Here is a 24,471-nt window from a genome sequence, read left to right as displayed (position 1 = left end):
AGCGTGTCACTTGCCGCGGCGCTGAAGTCCACTGACTGACTGACTTGACCAACGATGCACATGTGTGTCTGTGATCGTACAACCTTTCTTTGTTCTTGTTCCCAGGATCAATCCAAACTGTCCTGGCTACTAGAGCCACTGCCCGTCGAGACAAGAGTGATAGTAGCATGCAGTCGTGACCTTTGTCCACTAAAATGGAGGTAAGCAATTTTAGTAGAAAGACTTTCCCTGATTCTGGAGCCGGAGTGGTTTAATTCTTGCTGAAACAGAGCTCCATTCACTACACAGACCAGTGATGGTAGTGCAAGGATCGCATAGTCACAAGGGTTGGTAGTTGTATGATCAGTGTTGCATTCCACTTACCATCACTGCAGCCGGTTCTATCTAAAACTCCTAGCCCGGTACGTATACATGTACATGGCTCACTCTCTGTCACAAGTCTCTTTGGCTTGCATGCATATGAATACCTGGTGGCCTCCAGACCAGAGCTGCACTGTTCTGAAGGCTTTTAGTACGTGTATTAAGCTTCCCTTGCTACTGCACACACACCTAGGCATATTCAAGTAGATGTGTGTTTCTATTTTTGGATTGCAGAACTTGGCCCACGCTGGACGTTGATGCGTTGTCTGCACGGCATACCAAGACACTGCTACGGCATTTCATGGGACCCTTGCATAAGCTACTTGTTCCAGATCAGGTATGCTACCGATACTGTCATTGACATAAAAGTATCCATGAACAACTACGAAACCATGTTGAGCAGTGTGTCCGATGTGCTGTATCTTGCTGTAGTCTACAATCTATTGTCGGTTGTGAAAAAGAACTACTATTTTTGTTTGACTGCAGGAAATGTCACTGAGTGGGGAAGTAGGGCAGACAACGTCTAATCCACTGTTTACTGTTCTGCTGAGCCGTCATCTTGCAAGGTAAGACTTCTGATGTGATGTTTGAATGGCAGCTTTGGCTGGTGATCCTTTTAGGCAAGACGAAGGTCATCATCTCCTGCATATCAGAATCTGATACTAAAAATACAATTATATGCGGATCATGCAGATCCGATATGCAATGGACCTTGCAGGGATATAATAGATTCAAGCAAGCAAGCAAGCAAAAATGTCCATATTTCGGATTCCAATATGTATTGTAATGTCTTGGGCTGCTGTAGGAAGCCTCACAACTCATTCTCAACGCATTGAGAGACGTATTTGAACCTTCTGGTATGAGTGCTATCCTGGAAGGCAACCGGACTGGTGCAATCTGATAACTGTTCGCTGGTGCACTTTGTGTTCAGGTCTGTTGTGATTTTCATGTTCTTCTTCTTTGCCCGCAGTGACAGTGATCCAAGCACGTTAGCTGTGCGCATTCAGTCTGGACTGGACTGTAAGGTGAGTTGCGTTCTTGTCAGCATATGCTGATTTTTTTGCGAGCCAACATGTTCTGTGGTCAGACGATTAGATTCCAACGGCAGGGAAGGGATGGATGTGGGTATGTGTGTATGTATGCAGGTGGGAGTATGTGTATGTGTGTTTTCATTTTTCTTCTAGGGCAGTCCCCACAGACCTATGGTCTCCTTACTGGGTACCCTAGCCAATCTAGGATTGCGGTACAAAATTGACTTGGTGAAGCAGCAAGGTGGACTGATGCCGGAACTAAGTTTCGGCGGTCGGAGGCTGAAAAAGAAAGAGAGGAAAAACCAAATCGGAGAGGAGGCTTGTAGCAGTACAAGTCCAAGAGAGTATGGGGGTGGGAAGTGCCTAGCCAGTCTCAGCCACAATGATTAGAACTGTTCCAGTCTTGCATATACTCAAGTGACTAGAGGGGATAGTCCCGCTTGCTACCTACGGCAGGACCACCGGAAGCAGTTCTTGATTGGTCCGGTAGTATCATGGCCTTTCATACAGTTTATGTATGATATGACGGGTACACATGCCCTCCACAGTAGTAAACACATGTTGGTGGCCAAAAAGTTGGTACGGTGATAACCTGACCAACCGGACCGGTTCCGGCAGGCCTGCTACCCATTGGTCACATGGCTCATCATTATATGACTGGCGTACATGTTAGGAATGGCAAGTAGCATAATGTGATGCGAGGTCATGTGACAACTTGCCAGTCAAATCAATGCCTGCATACCGGTATGTCTTGTCATGTGACTGAGGAATCTCTACAGGCGGCATTTGTAGTTGCATTAGGGAGGGGGTTCATGCCGCCCAGCTTCCTATGGCAGGTATGCATGTGTGTTGCCACCTTGATATGCCTGCTTTCTCCCTCCAGTCAATACACAAACTGCTACATCACATCTTCGATGGACTCGACTTACTCATAACTGTTCCGACAGACGTCTTGAAGAAGGTAAGAGAAAGAGAGAGAGTGTGTGTGCGTGTGTGTGTGTGTGTGTGTGTGTGTGCGCTCGTGCGCGTGCGTGTGTGTGTGTGTGTGAGACCCTTTTCATGTACACATGATTGTGTGTTACTACTTGTATGTAGTATACCTTCAGGGGTTTTGCTACAGGCACTTGTGAACAAATGACACCATGTCATTGTGGCTAGGTTATTGGTATACACGAGGTCAATAATGTGTAAATTAGAATATCTCCAGTGTGGCAATACAAATGGTACAATGGCGGCTCTGTATGCATAGTGTGGGTGTTGATGTGTCTGCCCTGCTACAGGTGTTCTGCTTGGTCTATGTTTCACAAGATGGTGTAGTCCAGGATGACCTACTGCAGGTGTGTGACATTACCCCCATCCACCCATGCAGTACACACGGGGGCGTACCTGGTCCCCCTTTTAGGGGGGGGGGGGGGTGCACGGCCGCATATGTGTACGATAGCTGGTGCATGTTGTTCATGGTCATTACGTGCATGCTGACCCTAGATCGAAATATCGGGGGGGGGGGGGGTGTGTGCCCTGACACAGGACACAGTGCGGTCACTACAGTACTGACTGTACCACATTTGCCCCAGTTACCATCACCCTGTGAGTCAATAACTTACTGATCTGGGCTCTGCAGAAATGTCTCAATATTTCAGCCGAGCCACCCTTCCCACGAGTAAATTGTACATCAGATGGCTGCCCGGGCCACACTAAAATACCCTTGACGTCAATGCAAAGGTGTTTGTGTCTTTACCCGTATGCTCAGACCTGCTTGTTTGCTTTCCAACAAGAGTTCCAAGGCTGGTGAGACACTGACTCACGCCATCAGGGCATAGCTTGTACGTCTCCTAGATAGCATCTGGCCGAAAATCCAATTTTTCCCCGGGGGATGCCCCTCCCCGACCACCAGTAGTCCCACTCCCGACTGCGCTCTGACGCCCCTGATCAGTGTGTCTTTTTCTGTTTCTACGCCGGATAATAGCTTTGCGACATCACATGGATCAGCTGGCTGCGCCTTCGCTACATTCTCACGCGTCATCTTCTGATTGTCGTGCACGGCGGGACAGTCATGCTGAATGGACCACACGTAAGCATGCATTGAGGACACGAAACAGGATTGTGTCTGAGCACCGACGATACTACACAATACTTGTACATGTACACACACAACACACACAAACAAACAAACAAAATGTACATGTCATTACAAGTCCAACACAGCAGTACTTGTGGGAAGTTCCGGGTCGATTCAGCTGCTTGTACACGTAACACCTACTTGTAAAGCAGAAATGCGATCATGTCTGATGGTGCTGTGCTGCTTCCAGTGACCTGTACAAGAATTATGATATACCCAGCATGCATGTGCACTGTGTTGTACTGTTGTAGTGCTGTGTAGTGCTCCATGTTACATGTGAAGAGTTTATATGCAAAACGCGACAAACTCCGAATTTGAAAATCTGAGATTTTGAGCTCAGTATAATAAAAAAAGGTCTTGACTATTGAGGCACCTTCAGGCAAATTTCACATTCAAAATCTGACTAAAACCAGTTCAAAAATGATGGCTGAATATGGATTTAGATACAAGCCGCACATAAAATGAATCCTCTTTTTGGTCACTATCCGAAAAGTGATGAAATGGATATGTCACGTTTTGCATCCAAACAGTCTTCATGTACATGTGCATTGCCTGCTGTAGGTACGCTCTGTGGTGGAGGAGCTGTATCTGAACAAGCCTGAAGAGCATGCCGAGTACCGCAGCTGTCTCCTACGGCAGCTTATCAGCCGATTCGAGTAAGCCAGCATTCAGCAAGTCTTGATACTCGGATACTAGGATGAAACAACACTGAGTGTGTGGGGCTCGCCAATGTACTTGTAATAGCATTGTGTCCGACCCGGGGGTTCTCTTGTCAGATTGTTCTTCTTGTACTTCCTGCACTGAAGTACAAGTAGTAGCCTGGCTTCAAGTCACAGTTGCCTGAATTCAGGATACACTCAATACTGATTAGTGTAGAGTGTTGGCGGACACTGCAATAGTTTCTGTGATTGAAGATCCAGAGCGATAGTATAGGGGTGGAGTGAAGCTATGCAGTCAATTCAAGCTGTACATTACAAGATATTCACCAGAACAGTGTGGCATTAGTCCTAGAACGCAGAGAACTTCCCGGCACTCGATACACCAAAAGTGCTGACTGAGTGAAGGCCAATGCTGGAGTTGTACAAGGAAACATTAACTTCCTGGCTCAGCCAACCCTAGCCATGCTACCTTTTAAGGTCCTTTTTGAGTCACCTGCTTCATTATAATCTTGTTCTAGGACTCAGTCAAAGTGGGCACACAGTAGACATTACACTGTGCATGTTCAGTTGCAGCAGTCTTTACCATTTACATCCATGTCAACCGCAATGTTCTGTCTTTGCAGATCGGGCTACCGAAGTGTGCAGCTATGGGAAGAGCTCGTCAGCCTCTTTTCTCAGCAGACACACGCGGATCAGAAAGTACTGGAGCGGTTTCTGGTCGATGCAGATGTGGTACTGGACATGCTAATGGCGTGAGTACCCCAGGGTGAATATTGCTCCACTAAAGAATGAGGAGATCAACTTCGTTTGGCTAGTACCAGGCAGTCTACTGCAGAAGAAGTCATTTACTGTGATTGCTTTCTATGAACATTATTCTGAATTGACTTGGGATATCTACGAGGAGTGTTTATATCAGATGATGCCAGATTGATATTTCGATGGTTTACGGAGATGCCTTGTTGAATCCACTTGCGCATGTGTGTATGTGTGTGTGCGCGCGTGCGCGCGTGCGTGCGTGTGCGTATCCACATGTGTGTTTGTGCATGTATGCGTGCATGCATGTGTGTTACATGTGCAGAGGGAACTGTCCTCTCCTTCTAGAAACATGGCTGAAAACAGGCAAAGAAAAGAGGGACATTGCTTCCATATGCTGCAAAATGGCCATGGAAGGTATGTACAAAGTACTAAGTAGCGATACACCTTGCCAGAAAGTGGTCCACTGTGTGTTGATAGCTGTGTTGACTCGGTGTCTACTGTAGTGTGTGCACACTGTTTTCCATGCGTTGATACCGGGAGTAATGTACAAGCCGTGCCCGCAATTCGTTTTGTCTCATTTTAAGTTGGCATGGAAGATGAGACAGCGTACGGATTTTTCTGTGCCTATCTGTGCAGGCAATTCTCAGTGTGACCAGGCTGAGTTGTATCGGAGTACCATTCTCATGTCAGCTGTAAGCAGCTTTGCCGTTGAGTTCCTGGATTGCCCAACAAAGGTAACACTCGTGCGTATTGTGTTGTGTTTCGGCTAATGGACGTCTACTCCTCCAGTTGCTCTTTGAGACCGGCGACCTTGGATGTTAGGTGGGAATCGAATAAAAATGCTGATATACACGTGTGTTCAAAATCAGTTTGGCTGCTTCTCTCAGCTTTCAGCTAAAAACAAATACATATTGGCATTATTGGGCTAATTGCCAATTTGGTAACATAATTGTCTTCTGTCTAATCTGCACAAAGCAGGGTCGCTTCTGACATCCAACAGTGCCATTGTTACTGTGTGACTGCTTATAGGGGGTGGACTTGCTATAGAATCAAGCATGTGTATGTAGAGCACGTCCACTTGTTACCCAGTTATTCCCCCCCCCCCCCCCACACACACACTGGATTGATGCCAGCATGACTTAGTACTAGACACCGCTAAACACTTTGGAAACATCTCTTGGCCGGTTGGAGGAGCTCTGCGGGCACTGATTATGCTGAATGGATAGCGTTGTCTTGTGTGTGCCATGCACACGATACTGCCTGATTGTTTGAAGCACATTCTATCCTATGCTGGCCACGATGCTCTTTTTCTTTGAAGGGAATAGCATTGGCACGGCAATGCCTGTCAATCAGGGAAGACATACTGGATCCAGACCATCCGTCCGTGGCCAGAGCACTGCACTGCCTTGCAACTATCCACCTGCATATTGGACAAGTCGAGTGAGTAGTGGATATTGTATCAGCAATGCTTGTGATGCTTGGGGTGCTTGGCGTGTTAAGTGATAAACTGATAGATACAGATACCAGAAGTCGAATCTGTACACGTGAACCTCAAACACGGGTAGGAAGGTGACTGAAATGAGGGCCTTTGTGCTCTCCATTCGTTAAGCCGTATGACACCGCGGAATAACTCAGTGCGGCGTAGAACTGTCTTCAATATGGCTGTTGGAAAGAAAAATGTGCTTTCGGCAGCTAGGCCATGCTGGAGTAATTGCATTTCTGAGGCTCCACTCTAAATCTGTGTTTGCCTACGGGCAACCACCTAGTCAGGTGAACCACTGCTTTTGGTGGTTACTATTCTGCGTAGTCACTTTGCTTAGTCAATTACTGTGGTGAATGTACATGATTGTACATTCCGAACACCAGACCACCAGCGTTCCAAGACAGCTGCAAATCGGACAATTTGGCAGCACTGTGGAAGCTTCATGAAAAATGGTCTATACGCGATGACTGTTCAGCACTGTGTGTGTATGTCTTTGTGAACTGTTCGCATCCAGTACGGCAGTACAGTTGATCCAGCAGGCAACCAGCATCACTGAAGACACTCTGGGTACCATGTCGAGACAAATGGCTGATGTGAGTAGATACAGTGAGTAGATACAGTAAGTAGACACAGTGAGTAGAGAGTCTAGAGACACACCATCCACATGGAATACTTCCTTGCCAACTTTTCGTCTGTCCTTGATGATGTGCCAAAGGGCGTTTTGCTGTCTAATTCTGCGCAGTTTAGAGGCAGTGGATGGAGGGCTGAGATAATTATACTGAAGTGTATGATATGATATGCCAGGAAATCTTAACACGCTTTGCTGCTCACCTGCTTCAGCACAGGGTGTTAGCTTAGTGGCTGCTCTTGCATGCATAGTTGTGTAGATGATTGCTGGAATTTGCACCGGGGCTGGGAATTTTCATTTGATTTAAACGTCTGTTGCACACATACCAGCGGGTGTGTTTGAACAATTTCATGATGGTGTTGTTTGCCACTCCAGCATTTCTGTCTGCTCGGGATGATTGCCAAAAAGCAGAACAGGTAAGGTGACACGCTTATGGATGGCACTGACGTAGCCTTCCTGTGGGGTATCAGACTTCCTGTGGGGTATCAGACTTCCTGTGGGGTATCAGACTTCCTGTGGGGTATCAGACTTCCTGTGGGGTATCAGACTTCCTGTGGGGTATCAGACTTCCTGTGGGGTATCAGACTTCCTGTGGGGTACCAGACTTCCTGTGGGGTATCAGACTTCCTGTGGGGTATCAGACTTCCTGTGGGGTATCAGACTTCCTGTGGGGTATCAGACTTCCTGTGGGGTATCAGACTTCCTGTGGGGTATCAGACTTCTTGTGGGGTATCAGACTTCCTGTGGGGTATCAGACTTCCTGTGGGGTATCAGACTTCCTGTGGGGTATCAGACTTCCTGTGGGGTATCAGACTTCCTGTGGGGTATCAGACTTCCTGTGGGGTATCAGACTTCCTGTGGGGTATCAGACTTCCTGTGGGGTATCAGACTTCCTGTGGGGTATCAGACTTCCTGTGGGGTATCAGACTTCCTGTGGGGTATCAGACTTCCTGTGGGGTATCAGACTTCCTGTGGGGTATCAGACTTCCTGTGGGGTATCAGACTTCCTGTGGGGTATCAGACTTCCTGTGGGGTATCAGACTTCCTGTGGGGTATCAGACTTCCTGTGGGGTATCAGACTTCCTGTGGGGTATCAGACTTCCTGTGGGGTATCAGACTTCCTGGACTGTTCTGTCTAGTTCGGAAAGCTCCTGTCGGGCTATCGCTCGGCTATCTTCATTTTCCCTGGAGGAGTCTGGCGGATAAACCCACGCAGTCAGAGTGAAATCACTAATGAGTTTGAGTTTATTCATGTCCGACCACGAAGCTCCCGTGTTCTGGGTGTACATGACACGAAACCGCACAGAGCATATTGTGTACTATCAAGTTGCAAACAGGCGCTGACAGTAGCAGAAGCGAAGAAAGAAGTAGGCAGTTGTGTACTTTGAAGTACTCTCTGTCGTACTTGCAATAATGGCTACAAAAATCTCCGTCAGTTCATTGTGCATTCATCATTGCACAGGAAGTCTTTATCATGACAGATTCGGCGTGAGTCAACCACTCATTCTCCTTGGAGATGAGAAATGATACATGTATCCACCATCCTATCCAATGTGTTAAGGATGTTTTGTGGTAATCCTTCACACCTGTGTGCCCTGGTGTTGAAAGTGCTTGACAGTTGAGTGTTTTGAATTCTTCTCCGTGTGTCGGGAACATTGCTCCAGGCAAGACGCAGCAGAACAGTTTCAGCTCAAAGCCATATCGACGCTACAGGAGGTTGCCAAGAGCACAGTTGCAACAACAGTGCCTCATGTGGCAGTGAGTATCGGTGTCTTCATGGTGTTGTCTATGTGCGGTACTGCTCTTACAGATTTCTAGCTATTTCTCTTGTGCTTTTGACAGGAAAGAAATGCATGACAAAACCACAACTAAGCAAGAGAAGTTTTGTTAGTGCGCTGTCTGGCATGCTGGGGACTTTCTCTAATATTGAGTGATGTTGCCATGCGCTGCATGTGGGCAGTGTACACGTTCTGACCCATGACATGACAGCTGGTGTTAGTGTGGGGGATGGCTTTGTTCAGTTGCTGAACCACGGTGACAGAGTACCGTCTGCCCACCAACAACAATTAATAACAGCGCTCGCCTTTGTTCTGTGTGCTGCACTGTCACAGAGGCCTACTGTCTTTGGTCAGCCAGAGTTTGGTCTTTCAGCTAGCAAGCGTGCTGAAGCGGCTTCATCGCTGGACACAGCCAAAACCCTCAATCAGCAAGCCATGCTGTTCTACATGCAAGCGGATTACAAGTAAGTCTGGGGAAATGTGGTACTTTCTTCAGTATCGGTAGAATCGATTTGATTGTATTGACAGTAGTGTGTGGTGGTGGTGGTGACAGTAGTGTGTGGTGGTGGTGGTGATGGTGAAGGTGGTCATTTTTAAAAGAAATGCATTGTAAGTGGGAAATCATGTAAAATAGCTGATGTGCATACTAAGTTACACTTGCTCATGCAGTGTTCTTCTGATCAAAGATTACGGCGGTTAAGTCCATAGTTAGTAACAGGCACATAACCCGCATGGGGCACGTGCACCCCCCCCCCCCCCCCCCTAATAATTTCAACCTAGGCTCAGCATGCACATAATGACCATGAATGACATGCACCAGCCATCGTACACATATGCGACCATGCACCGACCTAACAAGGGGGGGGGGGGGGGACCAGCTACGTCCCTGCAGTAGTATATTTGAGTACCACAGCTCTGGATCTGCGATACCTGTGACAGTAGTGAACATCTGAAAGAAATTTGCAAGACTGTTCCCAGAGCAGTAGCCTCTCCAAGTAAAGCTGTGTTCACAACTGGCGCGTGTATTCATGCGTTTGTGCGTATTCTTGCTGGCTTTTGGGGGCGCCAAGCGTACGGAAACGCGCCGAAATGGAAATTCCAACATGTTGGAATTTTCAGCGCGTATCAGGCGCGTACATGCCAGTCACTTTGACTGGCGGGGTCAAACAATTAGTACTCGAAGGTGTCGCACGCGCTAAATACGACTCGGATTGCTGTTTCTTGTGAAAGCTTGAGCGTGCGTTTGGGTACACATGAACCGCAAGCGTACCGCGTCCACGTGCCAGTTGTGAACACAGCTTAAGTCACTGAGTTGTGGGATAGTCCAGAGAACTGAATGAAGCGCTGTGCCTGATTAGGAATTCCCCTTGCACCTGCAAGCATCTATACCTACATTGCGCTTCGAAAGTCCAGATATTTTTTGAATAATTCCAAGTTGGTTTGAGCTTTTTGAAAATTTTCTTCCGGATATTGCTCGGGCAGTTCTTTCTTTTCTTGTATAGATTTTTAAGCGATTGAATAACAAACATCCAAATTCGGAAACGTTATGCACACGCCAATCACAGGTTTATGGGGTGTAGATGCTGGCCTAACAGTTTTTTGAAACCAGAGGTCTATACTGTTGAAACACACTGAAGACAGGTTAATTGCACGTTCATGATTCACCACCGTGTCTTGCATATTATTCTGCTCTTCCTTTCTACTAGCCGGGCTCTGTAATGTGTATAAGCATCTGCTCTGGTTTGTTGTGTTGGACTGTCGCAGGCGGGCAGAGACATTATTCATGGAGGTACTGAGTATGCGTAAACAAGTCTATGGTAGTGGTGGTGGTGATATGCATGGTGATGTAGCGCAGTCTCTGTGCAACCTGGGTATGCTCTACACCGACATGGGCAGGTAAGCCATAGCTGCTGAGTGCTGCCTGCCTGACTGCCTGCCCTGCCCTGCCCACCTGCCTGCCTGACTACCTGCCTGCCTGACTACCTGCCTGCCCTGCCTTGCCCTGCCTTGCCCTGCCCTGCCTGCCTGACTACCTGACTACCTGCCTGCCCTGCCCTGCCCGCCTGCCTGAAAGGAAGAGATGGATTGTACCGTGAGATGATGTGCCGCATACGATTTGGGCTCTGGGCTTTTCAAACCTGATCTAGGCTGAAATAAGCTCAAAACCTATTCTAATTCAGCGGGAAGTACGTTTTAGACCAGCCCATTGATACACTTACCAGTATAGATGTCTACACTGGCCAAAATGCGTGAAGTCCGGTCGAGAATATTTCCTTCAGTCTGCTAGTACATTTTTGGAGGGATGCTCGTAGACTTCCATACTGGATTACCAAAAAATCTGAAACACTTCGACCCAATTATGGTCAAACCTAATCGTGGTTATCATCTTTCTGTGAATAAATGTGTATTTTGATTATTTTCTCTTGTGCGAAGCAGTCTTCAATTTACTGCTCCTTTATGCATGTACAATGTGTACAATGTAAGCCCAGCGGTATGTTGCAACACAAAGTAGGGCTGAGTCGGGTAGCATTTTCTTCGGGTATCCGGTTAGGGTAGTTTTCCACAGGTAGCACGGGTACCCGATCGGGTAATGTTCCCATGGTAACACCACAATGCACCCCTTCTCTTACACACTGGGTAGACATGCAGAGTATTACATGAATTTGTACTCATGCACTGTACAAGATGTCATCTGCGACTTCGGGTTTTCGGGTGCTATTCTGTGCCCGTCTACCCGAGGTCCTCACGGGTAGCACGGGTACCCGACTGCCCGTGCACACCACTAATACAAAGGTTGATGGTTTTCATCATTTCTTCTGCGTGCAGATACAGTGAAGCTGAGCCACTCCTAGAGCAATCGATTTCAATCCAACAGCAGGTACGAACAGAACTGAGCTAGAGTTTACACATTGTTTGGTCCCGGCACTTGCAGTTTCTGTGGTCCATGCTGTGATAAACTGCAGTTCCAATACATCTTTAGCTAGCTGTGTAGTTAATGAAGCCGCTGAGGATTCAATGTGTATGTATGGTGTAATGTGTATGTATGGTGTAATGTGTATGTATGGTGCAGCTCATTACATATCACTGCTGGTGATGGGATCATGTAAGAATATGTGCACGGCGCGCTCACTATATTTGCACTTTTCTTCATTGCTGCTGTTGCTGCTACTGGTGCTGCTGCTACCACCACCATCGCTACTGCTGGTGCTAATGCCATGATTGAAGGTGCTGGATGGCAGTCAATCTAACAAGGCTCTACTGTCTTCTATAAATCTCCTAGCAGTGCTACACCGAAAACAGGTAAGTGGTCATGATCCGAGGCTTTCTTTAAGTGAGTCACTGCTGCCTTCAGAAAATTAGGACCAGAACATATTCGTGACTCATATTCTCTGCTGAGAGTTCCCAAGACAGTGATACATTGTGTTGTGTTTGAGCTGATCTACGATTCTTTCTTCTTCACTTTAATAAGGACTTGGCTTCCATCAGCTGCAGCTGTTGCTCTGAATCTCGCTGATGGTACCATAACAAAAAAGGTCGAAACAGCTGGCTGAGTAACAGTTACCGTACTTCCGCACATATAAGCGCATGTGCTTATGTCCGGACAGAAGCGCACCCCTCAATTATAAGCGCATGTGCTTATATGTGAACACTATTGGTGAAGCACCCGGTAGCTGAATATACTGCTAAGCATTGTGATAACACCGTTGTTTAGGACACAGACAAACCTGTATTGCACACATAAGCGCATGGGCTTCTACCCGAACATGTTCACACGGCAACAAATCTTTTTTGTAGCAAATTTTCACTTATAAGCCCATATAAGCCCATGGGCTTATATGTGGGGAAGTACGGTATGTATGTCAATAACTTTTAAGAGTGATGATGTCAATAGGCATCCAAGTTGTGGTTCTCCCAGTTTCAACGGTTATCCTGGTGTGTGTTTGGTTTCTCATTCCAGGGCCACTACAGTGAAGCACAGGCATTATACAAGTGAGTGTAGCTCTTCTTGCTTTCCACCTCTGCTGTGCTGATGAACAGAGCGAAGCTGATGTTGATGAAAAAAATAGTTGAAAAGTATTCAGCTGTATCTGAAGAAAATGTTGAACGATCGCTGCTTGGATAACGGCTAAGTTACACCATAGCTTTGTGGTAGAGCATCACTGGCAGTATGCGAGGGTCCTTGGTTCGAGTCCTGGTGGTGACTGGCAATTTTTTCTTCCGTCCGCGGGTTTTGTTTTGTCCTATTTAGGCGCGCTCTGTCAATTGAGGAGAAATGCTTTGGGCCGACTCACCTGAATGTAGCGTCAGTACTCTGTGACCTTGCTGCTACCTACTATCATCAGGTAATGTAGCCGCTGCGGGCCAGACTCTTGCTGTTGATTTGAGCAGTGATGCAGCGTGCTCTGCTGATAGGTCATGATGGACAGCTGAAAATCAGAAACATCCGGGGAGAACGGTTACTGTTGTGCAATTTAGGACAAGATGTGAGTAGTGGTGAAACAGTTCGAATCAGCTCACGACAACACCTAGCTTCACAGAATTTAACTTGGTGGCACATCTCTCACTGAAATCCTCCTGTGATAGGGAGCTAATATATCTCCCTCTTCCTCTACCCCCCCCCCCCCCACTCCCTCTCTCTCTCTATCTATCTATCTCTCTATCTCTCTATCTATCTATCTATCTATCTATCTATCTATCTATCTATCTATCTATCTATCTATCTATCTATCTATCTATCTATCTATCTATCTATCTATCTATCTATCTATCTCTATCTTACCCTTTTGCATTATTCTCTCTGCAGACCAATCAGAAGAAAGCAATGCCTCTATACGCTCGAGCACATGCTATCTATCAGGAAATCCTTGGTGCTGGTCATCCAAAGATAGCGGAGTGCGAGCATAATATTCTCCTGTGCCAACAACCAGTGAAGGTAAGCGTAAAGCTAAGTTCATCATGTCTTTCATGGGATCTGCTAGTAGTAACCTGTGGTTGCATATCAGGGCATGAAATAATGGTCGGACATTTTCCACCGTTTTCGGCCGTTGTCCGGGCGAAATGTCCGGGCGACGGACGAAATGTCCGATCGATCCAAGACAAAAAAAATACTCCATGGGCATTTCAATATACGTGGGTGCAGTCAAACTTTCGGTACCCGGCCAAATCTTGATCAAATTCAACAACCAAGGGGTCGGGGTGGTGGAGAATACTCTCCGCTATCGCCTCGAGCAGGTCTCTCTCATAAAGTTTGAGTGAGTGGCGATCGATGGAACATTTTTTCTGTGCTGCGTGCTGCGAGTCGAGTCAGCAGTGCGTGAAATGGGATTTTCCCAGCTTGGGGACTGGCAGCACGTGCCAGGACCGGTGCGGCGTAATTGCGCGAAGCCATGGCAAGGTTAATGCTTCCCACAAAAAAATTGAGCAGTTCTGATTATGAGCTGTAGTCGTAGTGTAGATTCGATGACGGTGTGAAGGAGACCGATTTCGTCTCAGCCTCTAGAACTGGCCTCGCGTTTGGAGCGCCTTGTGGCGGACAATAAGTAGTGCTCTCGGCGAGTTTGGGCTTGTATTTCTCTCATCAAGAGCTTTCCAACGAGCCCAAGATCTTCAAAAGCGGAAAAGTAGAACCAAAGTGATGTTGGAAATCGAGTGCGCATTTTCAGGGAAGAAACTCCGTGCTGTCCTTCATCGTTGAGTAAGAAATTTGAAAACGTCGGCTTTCAAAGACATGTGTGGCAACATGGTATGTCCGGGCATGTCCGAGCAATAGAAGAAGTGTCAGGACATTATATCAGAACGACCCTGATTTCTTATCGCATGGCCTGCATATTATTCGTCATGTGCATGTGCGTAACTGGGTGAGGCTTTGATGAGCCGCTATCTTCAACTGTAGAAGTTTGAACATGCAAAGATACTTGCGTGTGGGTTTTGGTCGTGAAACACATGAGAATGTGTAAGTACACTCGGAGAGAGCATGCGTACGTAAGTACACGTACTGTATTCAAGTTTAAATGTTTGGGTTTATTCATATACAAACCTATAGTATGAAGATGACACGTACCGGTAGCTTGTTGATCTACCCGAAGCATTTACCGGTACGTGTTCTGCACGTACTCCACTACCGTCGGATATTGCTAATCTCAGTGGCTGATATTGCAGAGGCACCTCGAGATTGTTATCCGCACTCTCTGCTTTTGTACAGCAATAGTGTATTTGACAGCAAGACGTAGCATCGTCCGATCAACTACGCACCAAACTGTAAGTCTGGACTCCAGAAAAACTAACTTTTCAAGTTTGTGCGAAGGAGTGAAGGCCAGTGTTATGACATGTTCATTTGCTGCAATATTTAAGTCCTTTTACATAACATTTCTGTCCTAGTAGAACCGTTGGTACTCCCCAACATACTGGTATCATGTGCAAGACGAAACTCCACTCGGATCAAGCAAGCAAAGAATGAATGCACTCATATCACTCAGGTTTATTGTAGACGGTTCTCACTAATCTTGGAACTTGGATAGCAAAAAAGCAAAGTGTCGTTCTGCCTTCTTTGTAAGATCGTAGCTCTGCCCATGCAGATCATTCAGTGCTGGTAAGCACCGTGAGGTGAACACTTATTCTCCCCTCTTTTTTTTGTGTGTTATAGACTCTACTTCACTGTGACCTGGGCCTGGACTTCATCAGTGTGTGTTTCAGCTATGGCCGTGCGTGCGGTGACGTCGTGTGGCTTTCATGGATCAAAGGTGATGAGAACCGGGAGCAAGTTCCCTCGTTGCTATTCCCGACTGCTTCCTACTGCACACTGGCCGGATTAATATGGTACGTAGTTATTGCATTATTCTGCTAGGTGTATGGTGGCTGGGGACAGACCAATTTCTTCAAAATACTTGAGGCTCATAAATCTCGCTGTCCTGTTTTCTTGGTGGTTTGTGCAGTTCTGGGAAAGGCAACACGGAGTGTGTCTGATATCGATGGCAAGAGAAGGAACTAAATACATGCAGTGCGAGGTGCATCTTTCCAGGGCCAGCACTTTGAAAAAGCGCAGTCATGCCTCATCTTCAATAGTATGTCCCGGTAGCTTTCATTCACTTCAGAGAAAATTGAGCTGGACGACAAAGCCCGACCTAATGGTATTCAAAAATTGATGAGCAGCACATAACTGCATCGTAAAGAAAGGGTGGCTTGTCAGCTGTCAACCGTTCTATTCAGTTGCTTCTCGCTCTAATCGCCGTCAAGCGCTGAGTTACTTTTAAGAAACAAGTAATTGTCCTGTAAAATCTTACTGTTTTGGGCCAGTTGCCTTTTGTGGCAACAATAATGCATGCTGATGCAATTCTAATCATGCCATTGCCTACAGTGAAGACCTACTGGTTCTTTATTGTAGTGGCACTCAATTGTTTCTTGACGAAAATCTCGATGATTTATGAACTATTTTCAAGTTCTCATACAGACTTTCAAGTAGTACAGTATTATTTTCGCTTTCATCCAGTAATGGCAGTTGGAGTTCATGACAGCATACATGTTGTGCCTGTGCCATATCTGCCACGAGATATGCAAGGGAAATCCAATAGATACAAGACCAAATTCCTACGCACATAATGCTTTCATTGGGTGCGCCGCAGTGTACAGCAGGCGGCTTGTTTGCAAGCTCCCAACTTGCAATGCAGCGTGTTGCCCTCAAGGCTGACAATCTGGAGGGCTCATTGGGCACACTGGTGTGGTGCTCAGGAGCAGCCTTTAGAATGTTGTTGTCTATTTTCAAAACCTACTCCTGGTAGCTACTCGCCTGTGGCAATTGGGGAATAGTGACAGGTAGGTAACAGTTGCCGAGCATGCAAGCCTGTCCACGTGTTCAGTGGCCGTTCTCAGGGCAGAATTGTTTCCTATCAATTGTAGCCCTGCTACAGTACCGAGGCCAGTGGAAAAGACCAGTCATGTTCTGAAACTATTTCAACATTGTTAATTCACTGCCATGATGCACAGCTGCCTGCATGCAAAAATAAACCGCTGCCAGTTGGCCTGTTCGCGCATGACAGAGCTTCATGTTGCCTGCATGCACTTATGCGTGTTAAACTTAAAGGAGATACTTTGAGTACATTTTTTACAATATAGGTAGCATTCTGGTTTGCACACTTGTACACTTAAAAAGCGAACCGGAATGTATTGAAAAACTAATAAAAAACTTCTAATAATTCAAATTGGCTAAAGCGTCGGTCAAACTAAACACAAACACAATACATAACACTCCATCAACTCGCAGGGGAGTAGAACGAAGCGAGTACACAGGAAGTGTAGAATATGACATTTTTTTGTTTTCTTAGGTGATGAGTTTGATGATGACAGTGATTTATGGTCTCGAAGATAAGGCCAAACATAGTTACATGTACCAAGTACATGGGGCATGGTTTGAATCCAGGTTATAGGACAGAGTTTCATGAGGATCAATAGAATTATACTTTTATGAACTTTGCCTCATAATTATGCAGCTATTCCAGTCCTGAGTTGGCACTCCGGACATCTGGCAATATTGAACTGTAGATGGCAGCAGGGGTTGTTATACAACTGACAATGGCATGCAGAATCCCATCATGACGAAGAAGACGATGAACGGTGAAAGCCATGACCAGAGAGACCATAGGCCAATGGTGGTACTGCACACGTGTGACAAAACAACACACAGTCACAAAGAAACACATGCATGCAACCACACACGCACGCATGCACGCATCACAGATACGAAATGAAACGAAACAAACGTCACTAATGGCCAGCCAGCAGATGAGTGGCATGTCAGGATTGTTTTATAAGGTGACGCATGATGCACAGCTAGTCAGCTGGGATACAAAGCGGGTCATTTACTACGATCAACTTTCTGTATTCGTTATTCGTCAATTCGACAATTTGATGGGATTAGATGTCGTGACCACCTCATCACTCACAACTCAGAAAGCAGCCTACAACTGGCGTGCAGCAAGCACTAGGACAGAGTAAACGGAAATTGTGGTTCTAGTCCACAGGGCAATGATGCACAAATAATGGTCCTCAGGAGTTACTGAGTATCATCGCTGTTTTATCTGTGGCTTCGCCCAATGTTCATCCCCACTACAGATCTCACGGGAAGTTGGGTGTCCACCAGGGAGTACCAAAAAACCCTGTTTTTTTGGTACTCCCTGGTGGACACTGTACTATGTGCGAGTCCACTGGGCGTTCTTCCGATTTTCTTTAGCAGTGAAGGTCATCCGATTAGAATCTCTAATCAAGACAATGCACCTTCCCTTATCCAGCAGAAGTTTCGTCGCACCAATAGTGCTGGACTAAAGAGGGATACTGCAGTCCATGTAGTGAGCCTCATTTTTACTTCAGTTGTCTGATGATTGCGTCGGCATGAACATTCTTTTAAAAAAATCTGTTGGACCACTCTCTCTCGTCCTTTCTCTCTCTCTCTCTCTCTCTCTCTCTCTCTCTCTCTCTCTCTCTCTCTCTCTCTCTCTCTCTCTCTCTCTCTCTCTCTCTCTCTCTCTCTCTCTCTCTCTCTCTCTCTCTCTCTCTCTCTCTCTCTCTCTCTCTCTCTCTCTCTCTCTCTCTCTCTCTCTCTCTCTCTCTCTCTCTCTCTCTCTCTCTCTCTCTCTCTCTCTCTCTCACACCCACACCCACACACATAGCGCCCTGCACCCTGCCACATTGAGCAATTCCCTGGCAGTTGTCACAACTGTCTTTACGAGTTTACGTACCATATTAATCCAGCCAATATGCAGAAGGCAGCAGTCGGGAATAGCAGCGAGGGAACTCGCTCCCAGTTCTCGTCACCTTTGATCCATGACAGCCACACGATGGCATACGCACCAATGGCCGAAAACGCACTGATAAAGAAGAGACCCAGGTTGAAGTAGAATCTATCACACACAGCAAGGGGACAGTAAAGTTTCAACAATAAATCAACACACGGTGTACTAAAATCACTGAATAACCTGAAGCACATGCAAGCACAATCTCAACCATCCGAATGTTCGGGCTGACAGTGGAACTATTGCAACATCACAATGATAGTAGTACACATACTATCATAGAGAGAGTATGATCATGGACTATGATAGTGGGCACAGAGCCGGAACGTCACTGTCTTTCTACCAGGATAAGTCACTTGTGCCCAGCAAGCATGGGAGCCGCTGGAGGCAGAGAAAATGAGCATAGATGTACACAGTCGACATTGTAGAAATATTTCACTTCCTGTCGGGGTGCCGGTATCGTTCTGTGAACATATCGGTGACGCAGAGCCAAGATTGTAGGCTTGGTTCTTATTCAACAACTTTCACCGTAAAAGTACTTCATTGGAAGTATGATGGAATGATGCAGGATACATTCAACGAGGTTCTCACAACAGAACGCAACCTGTTTTAAAATGTTTCTAGGCAAGGCAGGTCTTCTTGAGCATCCAACTCTACTCCTGCGTTAAAATCTCAGGTCTCCTCAATCCAAACACTTTATTTTACCGTCTTTGCTGCAGACGTCACTTGAAAGGTAAAACTCTTACCTATTTATGTAGGGACTTGTCTGCACCTCCTCAAAGAAATCGGTGTAGATGATGATCAGAGATGCTATGGCCACCCACACACCGGCCTCCAGAAATGCCAGCACATACGATTTCGGCCGTTTCGCTGCGTGCAGAGATCGGGAGAGAAATCAGCACATAACATACCACAGTCGGCATCAGAGTTGTCACAAACAATGACTCACTGTGTAGTGGTGTAGTGTGTACATGCAGTATGTTGAATACAATACAGTGTAATGTGTACTCCATCTCCGGACAGCATGCTGATTTGTCCTTATTAGGTCTCCTCAGCGGACCTCAGAGTTATTGGCCGAATCGATCGTAATGAAGTCGAATGAACAACAGAGAATTGCAATGTGTACATAGAATGTACAGGGAATCTTCAGCATGGAGAGGAGTACACTGAACACAAACATACAACACTATACATGTACAACACTATACAGCACTATTCATGGGAGTTGGAGCTCAAAGTGACAATGAAGCCTAGTCAACAACAAATAGCCTCAAAGCATCAAAGCAAGAGAGCTCAGTGACACAAACCAGAAAAGGGTCATGATGAGGTCAGAGGCTACCGTATTTTCTGGAGTATAAGCCACACCCAGATTTTTTCGTCACGAAATACAGACATCTACCGTGTTTATCACGGTTGATTTGACCATCGTAGTATAAACCACATTGATTTCTCGGGTGAATTACCGGTGTCTAAAGTGCGGCTTATACTCTAGAAAACGCGGTATGTACATAATTAACGCCTGCGCCATCAGTTGAGGTGTTTTGCATGCAGTTGCATCACAAACACTAGGGGTGCGTTTGGTTGGTACGATCTAGAACAGGATCGAACAGCTGGTGCACATGGAGCAGCCTCATGTCAACCAAACGGTACTCCAGAAACAGAGCACATTTTTTGCGAAAAATGTGCCAAACTTGGTGCATTCTTCAAAATGCGTATGGGTCACCATGGTCACTTTGTACGGTACAACGATCCAACCCAAAAGCGTATGCACGTGATCATTTGGGACCAAAATCGATGTTCCCGCCAGGTTTCACTGTGAAAAAGTGAAACTGCTCGGTCTGCTCCGGCCTCGAGGCCGGAGCAAGCAGAACATGTTCTGGCCGACCCAGAATAGGTGCAGTCCCAACCAAACGCACTGTTCTGGTGAATCCTGTTCTAGTTCGTACCAACCAAACGCACCCTACTTTGCCACCCATACAAAGCATACACATGTACATACACTTCCTTATACGGTGAAGTAAGTTGTATTGCACGATGATGTCATTTTGTACAGTGCTGTCATTCGCATACCGGTAAATCTACTTCTGGAAATGAACTCATTGAACAGGATACGGTTTGCATACAGGGTTTTTCTCTCTCTCGGTATACTAGTAGATACCGTATTTTTCCGGTTGTAAGTCGACCTTCTACGACTAAAAATAGAAGGAGAAAGGGTGGGGGTCGACTTACAACCGGGATTCGACTTATAACCGGGAACTATCAGAATCTTACAAAAAATGACCTGCCCTGCATGCATGAGCGCACCATGTGTACACATGTTTGCCAGTTTATTGGCCTTTTTCAAGGATTGGGACTTTATACCCTCCAATAAGGAATGTTTACATGATTTGTTGATGTGTTAGTAGCAGGGCGTGGTTGGTAGTGCTTCGTTGGGTGAAAACTTTAAAACGCAGAATTGAGACCTCCGGATACGGGGGTCGACCTATAACCGGGGTCGACTTACAACCGGTAAAATACGGTAATCGGCGAGTGTCCGCTGAGATGAGTCAGAGGTCTTTTCATTTCGTTAATATGTCCCATATGCAGTTCCCTGAAATGAAATTTCTTTTGGTATCAAATAACCCATTTTCACAATCATCTGATTTGTCCATTTTCCTGCTATTGCAAAAATGGTAGTCAGAAGTGCGTGTATTGCTATTTTGACTACCAAAACACCAGTGCATATTTTGTAGAGGTCAACCTTGGTATAAATGTTTAAAAAAAATAGCAGACTGAGAGAGTGTGCTAGCTATAAACAATAGTATTCTCATTCAACTGCGATTACATGTATATGATCGAAGCATGTACAGTACATGTACATGTAGTGTACTACACATTGTAAAATGTTGTCAATATCGTGTTGAAGTCTGGATAATGCACAGCATGCAGACTTATTTGCACTACCTTTGCTCTCCTCCTCGATTATAACTTGACGGATTTGCTCCTTGAATTCTTCAGGAAACTCGACACGTCTCCGCAATACAGGCTCGGGGTCATGCTCTCCGGGATCCATTTACATCTGATATTATGCTGATTTACTTTGCTTTACACTTTTATATAGTGACTACTGTCTACAGTACAGACAATAGTACGAGGTGATTTTACGCATTTTACAGAGAGTTGTTGTTTTGAATGAATGTCAGAATGATACGAATCACATGGCCATGATGATGACACACTCATCATGATTTCGATTCCGAGCGTGTCATGAAAAATTAACCTAAAGACGCCAGAAATGGGTGACGCGTTTTCCTGATTTTAGCCAGATTAGAGTTGGAGCAGCTTTGAGTTTGACTGCAGAGTCTGCATGCACCGTCCTTGCTGTGTGCTTGCATTTTTGGCATTCAAGCGAGGTTTGGCGTAGCAACTGCATTTTCAATTATTATTTTTCGTTTGATCTTCGACGGGCTCACTCTCTGCAGCTCCTGTCATCAAGCTCATGGCCCAAGAGGAAATATTTCAACTAGCCCATTTACTATTTCATGCTGATGCTCAGTTATTTCTTCATATTCAGTTTATTTACCGCCCAACTCTACTTTCTGCTCAGGTTGAGAAGTTTCACTAAAAATATAATTTCTTGACAGAGGTGATGCATTTTTGAAGGCGTCGTCTGTGTAGTTGTAGGAGTAGAGGATACCGCAGCGGTGACGGCGTGCTGTTCGCTGTTGGAATCAGCGTTACCAGGCGCGGCTGCCATGTAGGAAACGTAGTTAGGTCGGTGTGGCAGAGGCGATTATCACTGGACCCAAGCACCCTGATGCGGATTTGGCGATTTGAAATTTGTGGCAGCGCATAGGTTCCTGTGCTGGGAAAGCCATCATGTCGAAGGTCAAAGTAGCTGTGCGTGTGCGGCCCATGAACAGGCGAGGTAAGTGTGTTGATTACTGCTGCTTGCGAAGCCAAGTAGATTTCTTTCTGTATTTGTATTGTGGTGTGGCACAATTTCAAACGTCCATACGATATTTTCGTAAAATACAAAAGTCTTATCTCGTTCAGACCACTCGGAAGTAATTTTTCCAATTCCGTAGTTCGGCGCAGATGCCGGTTTTGTGGTCGATGCTGTTTTTTCCAACCAGGCAGATTGATTGGTGCTCATGTTTCTGGGGCGCCACCCGTTGGGCCTGGCCCTATCCATCCAGGGGTGGTCTCGCGATATTAGGTGCTAGTGCAGCATGTCCACTGAAACAAAACAACAGTAAAGTTATGGACATCATGTACGTGTACGACACGTAGCTGTCATACATCCTTCTCTTTTTTTTGCCAGAAGCGTGGCCATTCTCAACATTGACATGCAGCCTATCAGTTTACTCCCAATACTGCCATGTATTACTGGAGGGTTCATCAAATTTTACTTTGAACTTGAAGTACCAGCATCATAGTAGTCCAACATGATTGGAAAAAGGAGAGCATAACACAGATACACACATGCCCACCCCCACCCCCACACAATGCACCATGTACGCCCACCCGTCGCAAGAGAAGCACACAACAGAAGCACACAAGAGGAGCACGCAATTTGGCAAATGCACTGGATGTGCACCCATATTCTCTCTTACTAGTACACTATAGCAACAATAGCGTTCAAGATAAAATGAAACATGCGCGCGCACACACACACACACACACACACACACGCACGATTGTTCTTGTGCTGAGTGAATTGCCACTCCGGGCCAAGTGCAGTGCATTGGCGGACTTGTGTTAACGTCACAGAGCCATGCATTTCAGCTGTACTGTAGTTGGTGGAAGGGAACACTGTACCTGGTCAGAAAGAGAAAAGTGGAAATGTGTGGTGGACTATCGTAAGGTTTGGTATACAAGCCGGGCATATTCTTGTAGAACCGGATGTATCCCCAAAGTTGTATCACATGATGTTTGGTGCCTGTACTTGATGCAATGTTCGAGCAGTTCCTCAAACACACGACACCGGTTTGGGTCACGAAACCGCATGCCGCATGTACAGTCGATAATTATTGTCTTTAGCGGTCACTGCAGTCAAATAACCAAGAAAGGAATAAACTCCGTTGAACCTGTCTCCTTTATACTGCGTTTGGAAAAGAAAAGAAAGAAGAAACAAATTGGAGGGTTGTCAACATCAGCACCGGCAGAGTTTAATGAAATTGCATGTAATAAGTTCGAGTCAAATGAAATTGCATGTAATAAGTTAGCTACGCACCTACGTGTAGCTCATGTGTCAATGTTCATTCTGTTGATCTTGAGTATGATTCATCTGTTGCTACATTATAGTCACCTTGTTGTGAATCCTCATTGCGCCTGCGTGTACTCTGATAGTCACATCTCTGTTCTATCACATACTCATACGTACGGTATTGATCATTTGAAGGTGTTGACGGTTGTTGTATGCATTCACACCACACAGCCATCGCCATGCGAGCAGAAGAAAGTGCAATCTCACTTAGGCTGCACACAGTCACCCCACCCTGCCACACTGGTAGTAGTAGTGTCCCTTGGGTGTTTGTTCTGCACTTTTGTATTTTTGGTGCGATCTCTTCCCTTTATGTTGCACTACTCACCTCGTGTTTTCCACTCCATATATTGGTGGATATAATTTATCACTTTGTGTAATGGTTTCCACTATTGTGATATTTTATATCCTCTCTTTGTATTTGTATTGGTTGTTTGTAAGACTTCACTTCAAGAGGAGGCACAAAACTGGTGTGTGCAATCCAAATGTTTAATCTCTTTTTGATAAGAGCTTGCAGTTCATCGTTTTTCTGGTCGTGATTAAGATTCTTGTTTTCTTGGATAATTCTTTTTTGTTTTTCGAACGCAGTGTAGAGACCGGTTCAACGGAGTGTCAGTGATTGACTTATTG

At 45.9% G+C, this 24,471-nt stretch overlaps 3 protein-coding genes across 7 annotated transcripts in view; 2 read left to right on the top strand and 1 right to left on the bottom strand.

Moving 5' to 3' along the window:
* LOC135817539 (nephrocystin-3-like) overlaps window positions 1-16,402 on the top strand; it is a 61,892-nt gene extending 45,490 nt beyond the window's left edge. Inside the window, exons 12-36 of one of the 2 annotated variants that reach the window (XM_065330748.1) lie at window positions 106-200; window positions 595-697; window positions 847-926; window positions 1,331-1,385; window positions 2,275-2,352; window positions 2,672-2,728; window positions 3,358-3,462; window positions 4,072-4,166; window positions 4,793-4,921; window positions 5,248-5,339; window positions 5,562-5,659; window positions 6,244-6,365; window positions 6,923-7,001; window positions 7,412-7,452; window positions 8,701-8,794; window positions 9,148-9,278; window positions 10,579-10,710; window positions 11,641-11,692; window positions 12,040-12,114; window positions 12,773-12,804; window positions 13,064-13,157; window positions 13,619-13,747; window positions 15,017-15,072; window positions 15,458-15,630; window positions 15,747-16,402. In XM_065330748.1, the coding sequence (XP_065186820.1) occupies window positions 106-200; window positions 595-697; window positions 847-926; window positions 1,331-1,385; window positions 2,275-2,352; window positions 2,672-2,728; window positions 3,358-3,462; window positions 4,072-4,166; window positions 4,793-4,921; window positions 5,248-5,339; window positions 5,562-5,659; window positions 6,244-6,365; window positions 6,923-7,001; window positions 7,412-7,452; window positions 8,701-8,794; window positions 9,148-9,278; window positions 10,579-10,710; window positions 11,641-11,692; window positions 12,040-12,114; window positions 12,773-12,804; window positions 13,064-13,157; window positions 13,619-13,747; window positions 15,017-15,022 (1,974 nt within the window). In that variant the 3' untranslated portion in view covers window positions 15,023-15,072; window positions 15,458-15,630; window positions 15,747-16,402. The other variant, XM_065330749.1, reaches the window with a different exon arrangement.
* Window positions 16,403-16,743: 341 nt separating this feature from the next.
* LOC135817540 (transmembrane protein 128-like) lies at window positions 16,744-21,759 on the bottom strand. The gene is made up of 4 exons (XM_065330750.1): window positions 21,540-21,759; window positions 19,343-19,466; window positions 18,543-18,704; window positions 16,744-17,462 (listed from the first exon to the last, which is right to left on the bottom strand). The coding sequence occupies exons 1-4, from the start codon at window positions 21,646-21,648 to the stop codon at window positions 17,366-17,368; spliced, it is 492 nt and encodes a 163-aa protein (XP_065186822.1). The 5' UTR covers window positions 21,649-21,759; the 3' UTR covers window positions 16,744-17,365.
* A 228-nt stretch (window positions 21,760-21,987) lies between these two features.
* The window catches only part of LOC135817536 (kinesin-like protein KIF13B), a 50,017-nt gene continuing 47,533 nt past the window's right edge, over window positions 21,988-24,471 (top strand). For 3 of the 4 annotated variants that reach the window (XM_065330744.1, XM_065330745.1, XM_065330743.1), the window contains exon 1: window positions 21,989-22,503. In XM_065330744.1, the coding sequence (XP_065186816.1) occupies window positions 22,455-22,503 (49 nt within the window). In that variant the 5' untranslated portion in view covers window positions 21,989-22,454. Of the gene's footprint in view, window positions 22,504-24,471 lie in introns of all 4 variants that reach the window. The other variant, XM_065330746.1, reaches the window with a different exon arrangement.

Source organism: Sycon ciliatum, chromosome 5 (assembly GCF_964019385.1).
Source record: "Sycon ciliatum chromosome 5, ocSycCili1.1, whole genome shotgun sequence".
NCBI classification, from domain to species: domain Eukaryota; kingdom Metazoa; phylum Porifera; class Calcarea; order Leucosolenida; family Sycettidae; genus Sycon; species Sycon ciliatum.
This window is presented reverse-complemented; position numbering and strand designations above follow the sequence as displayed.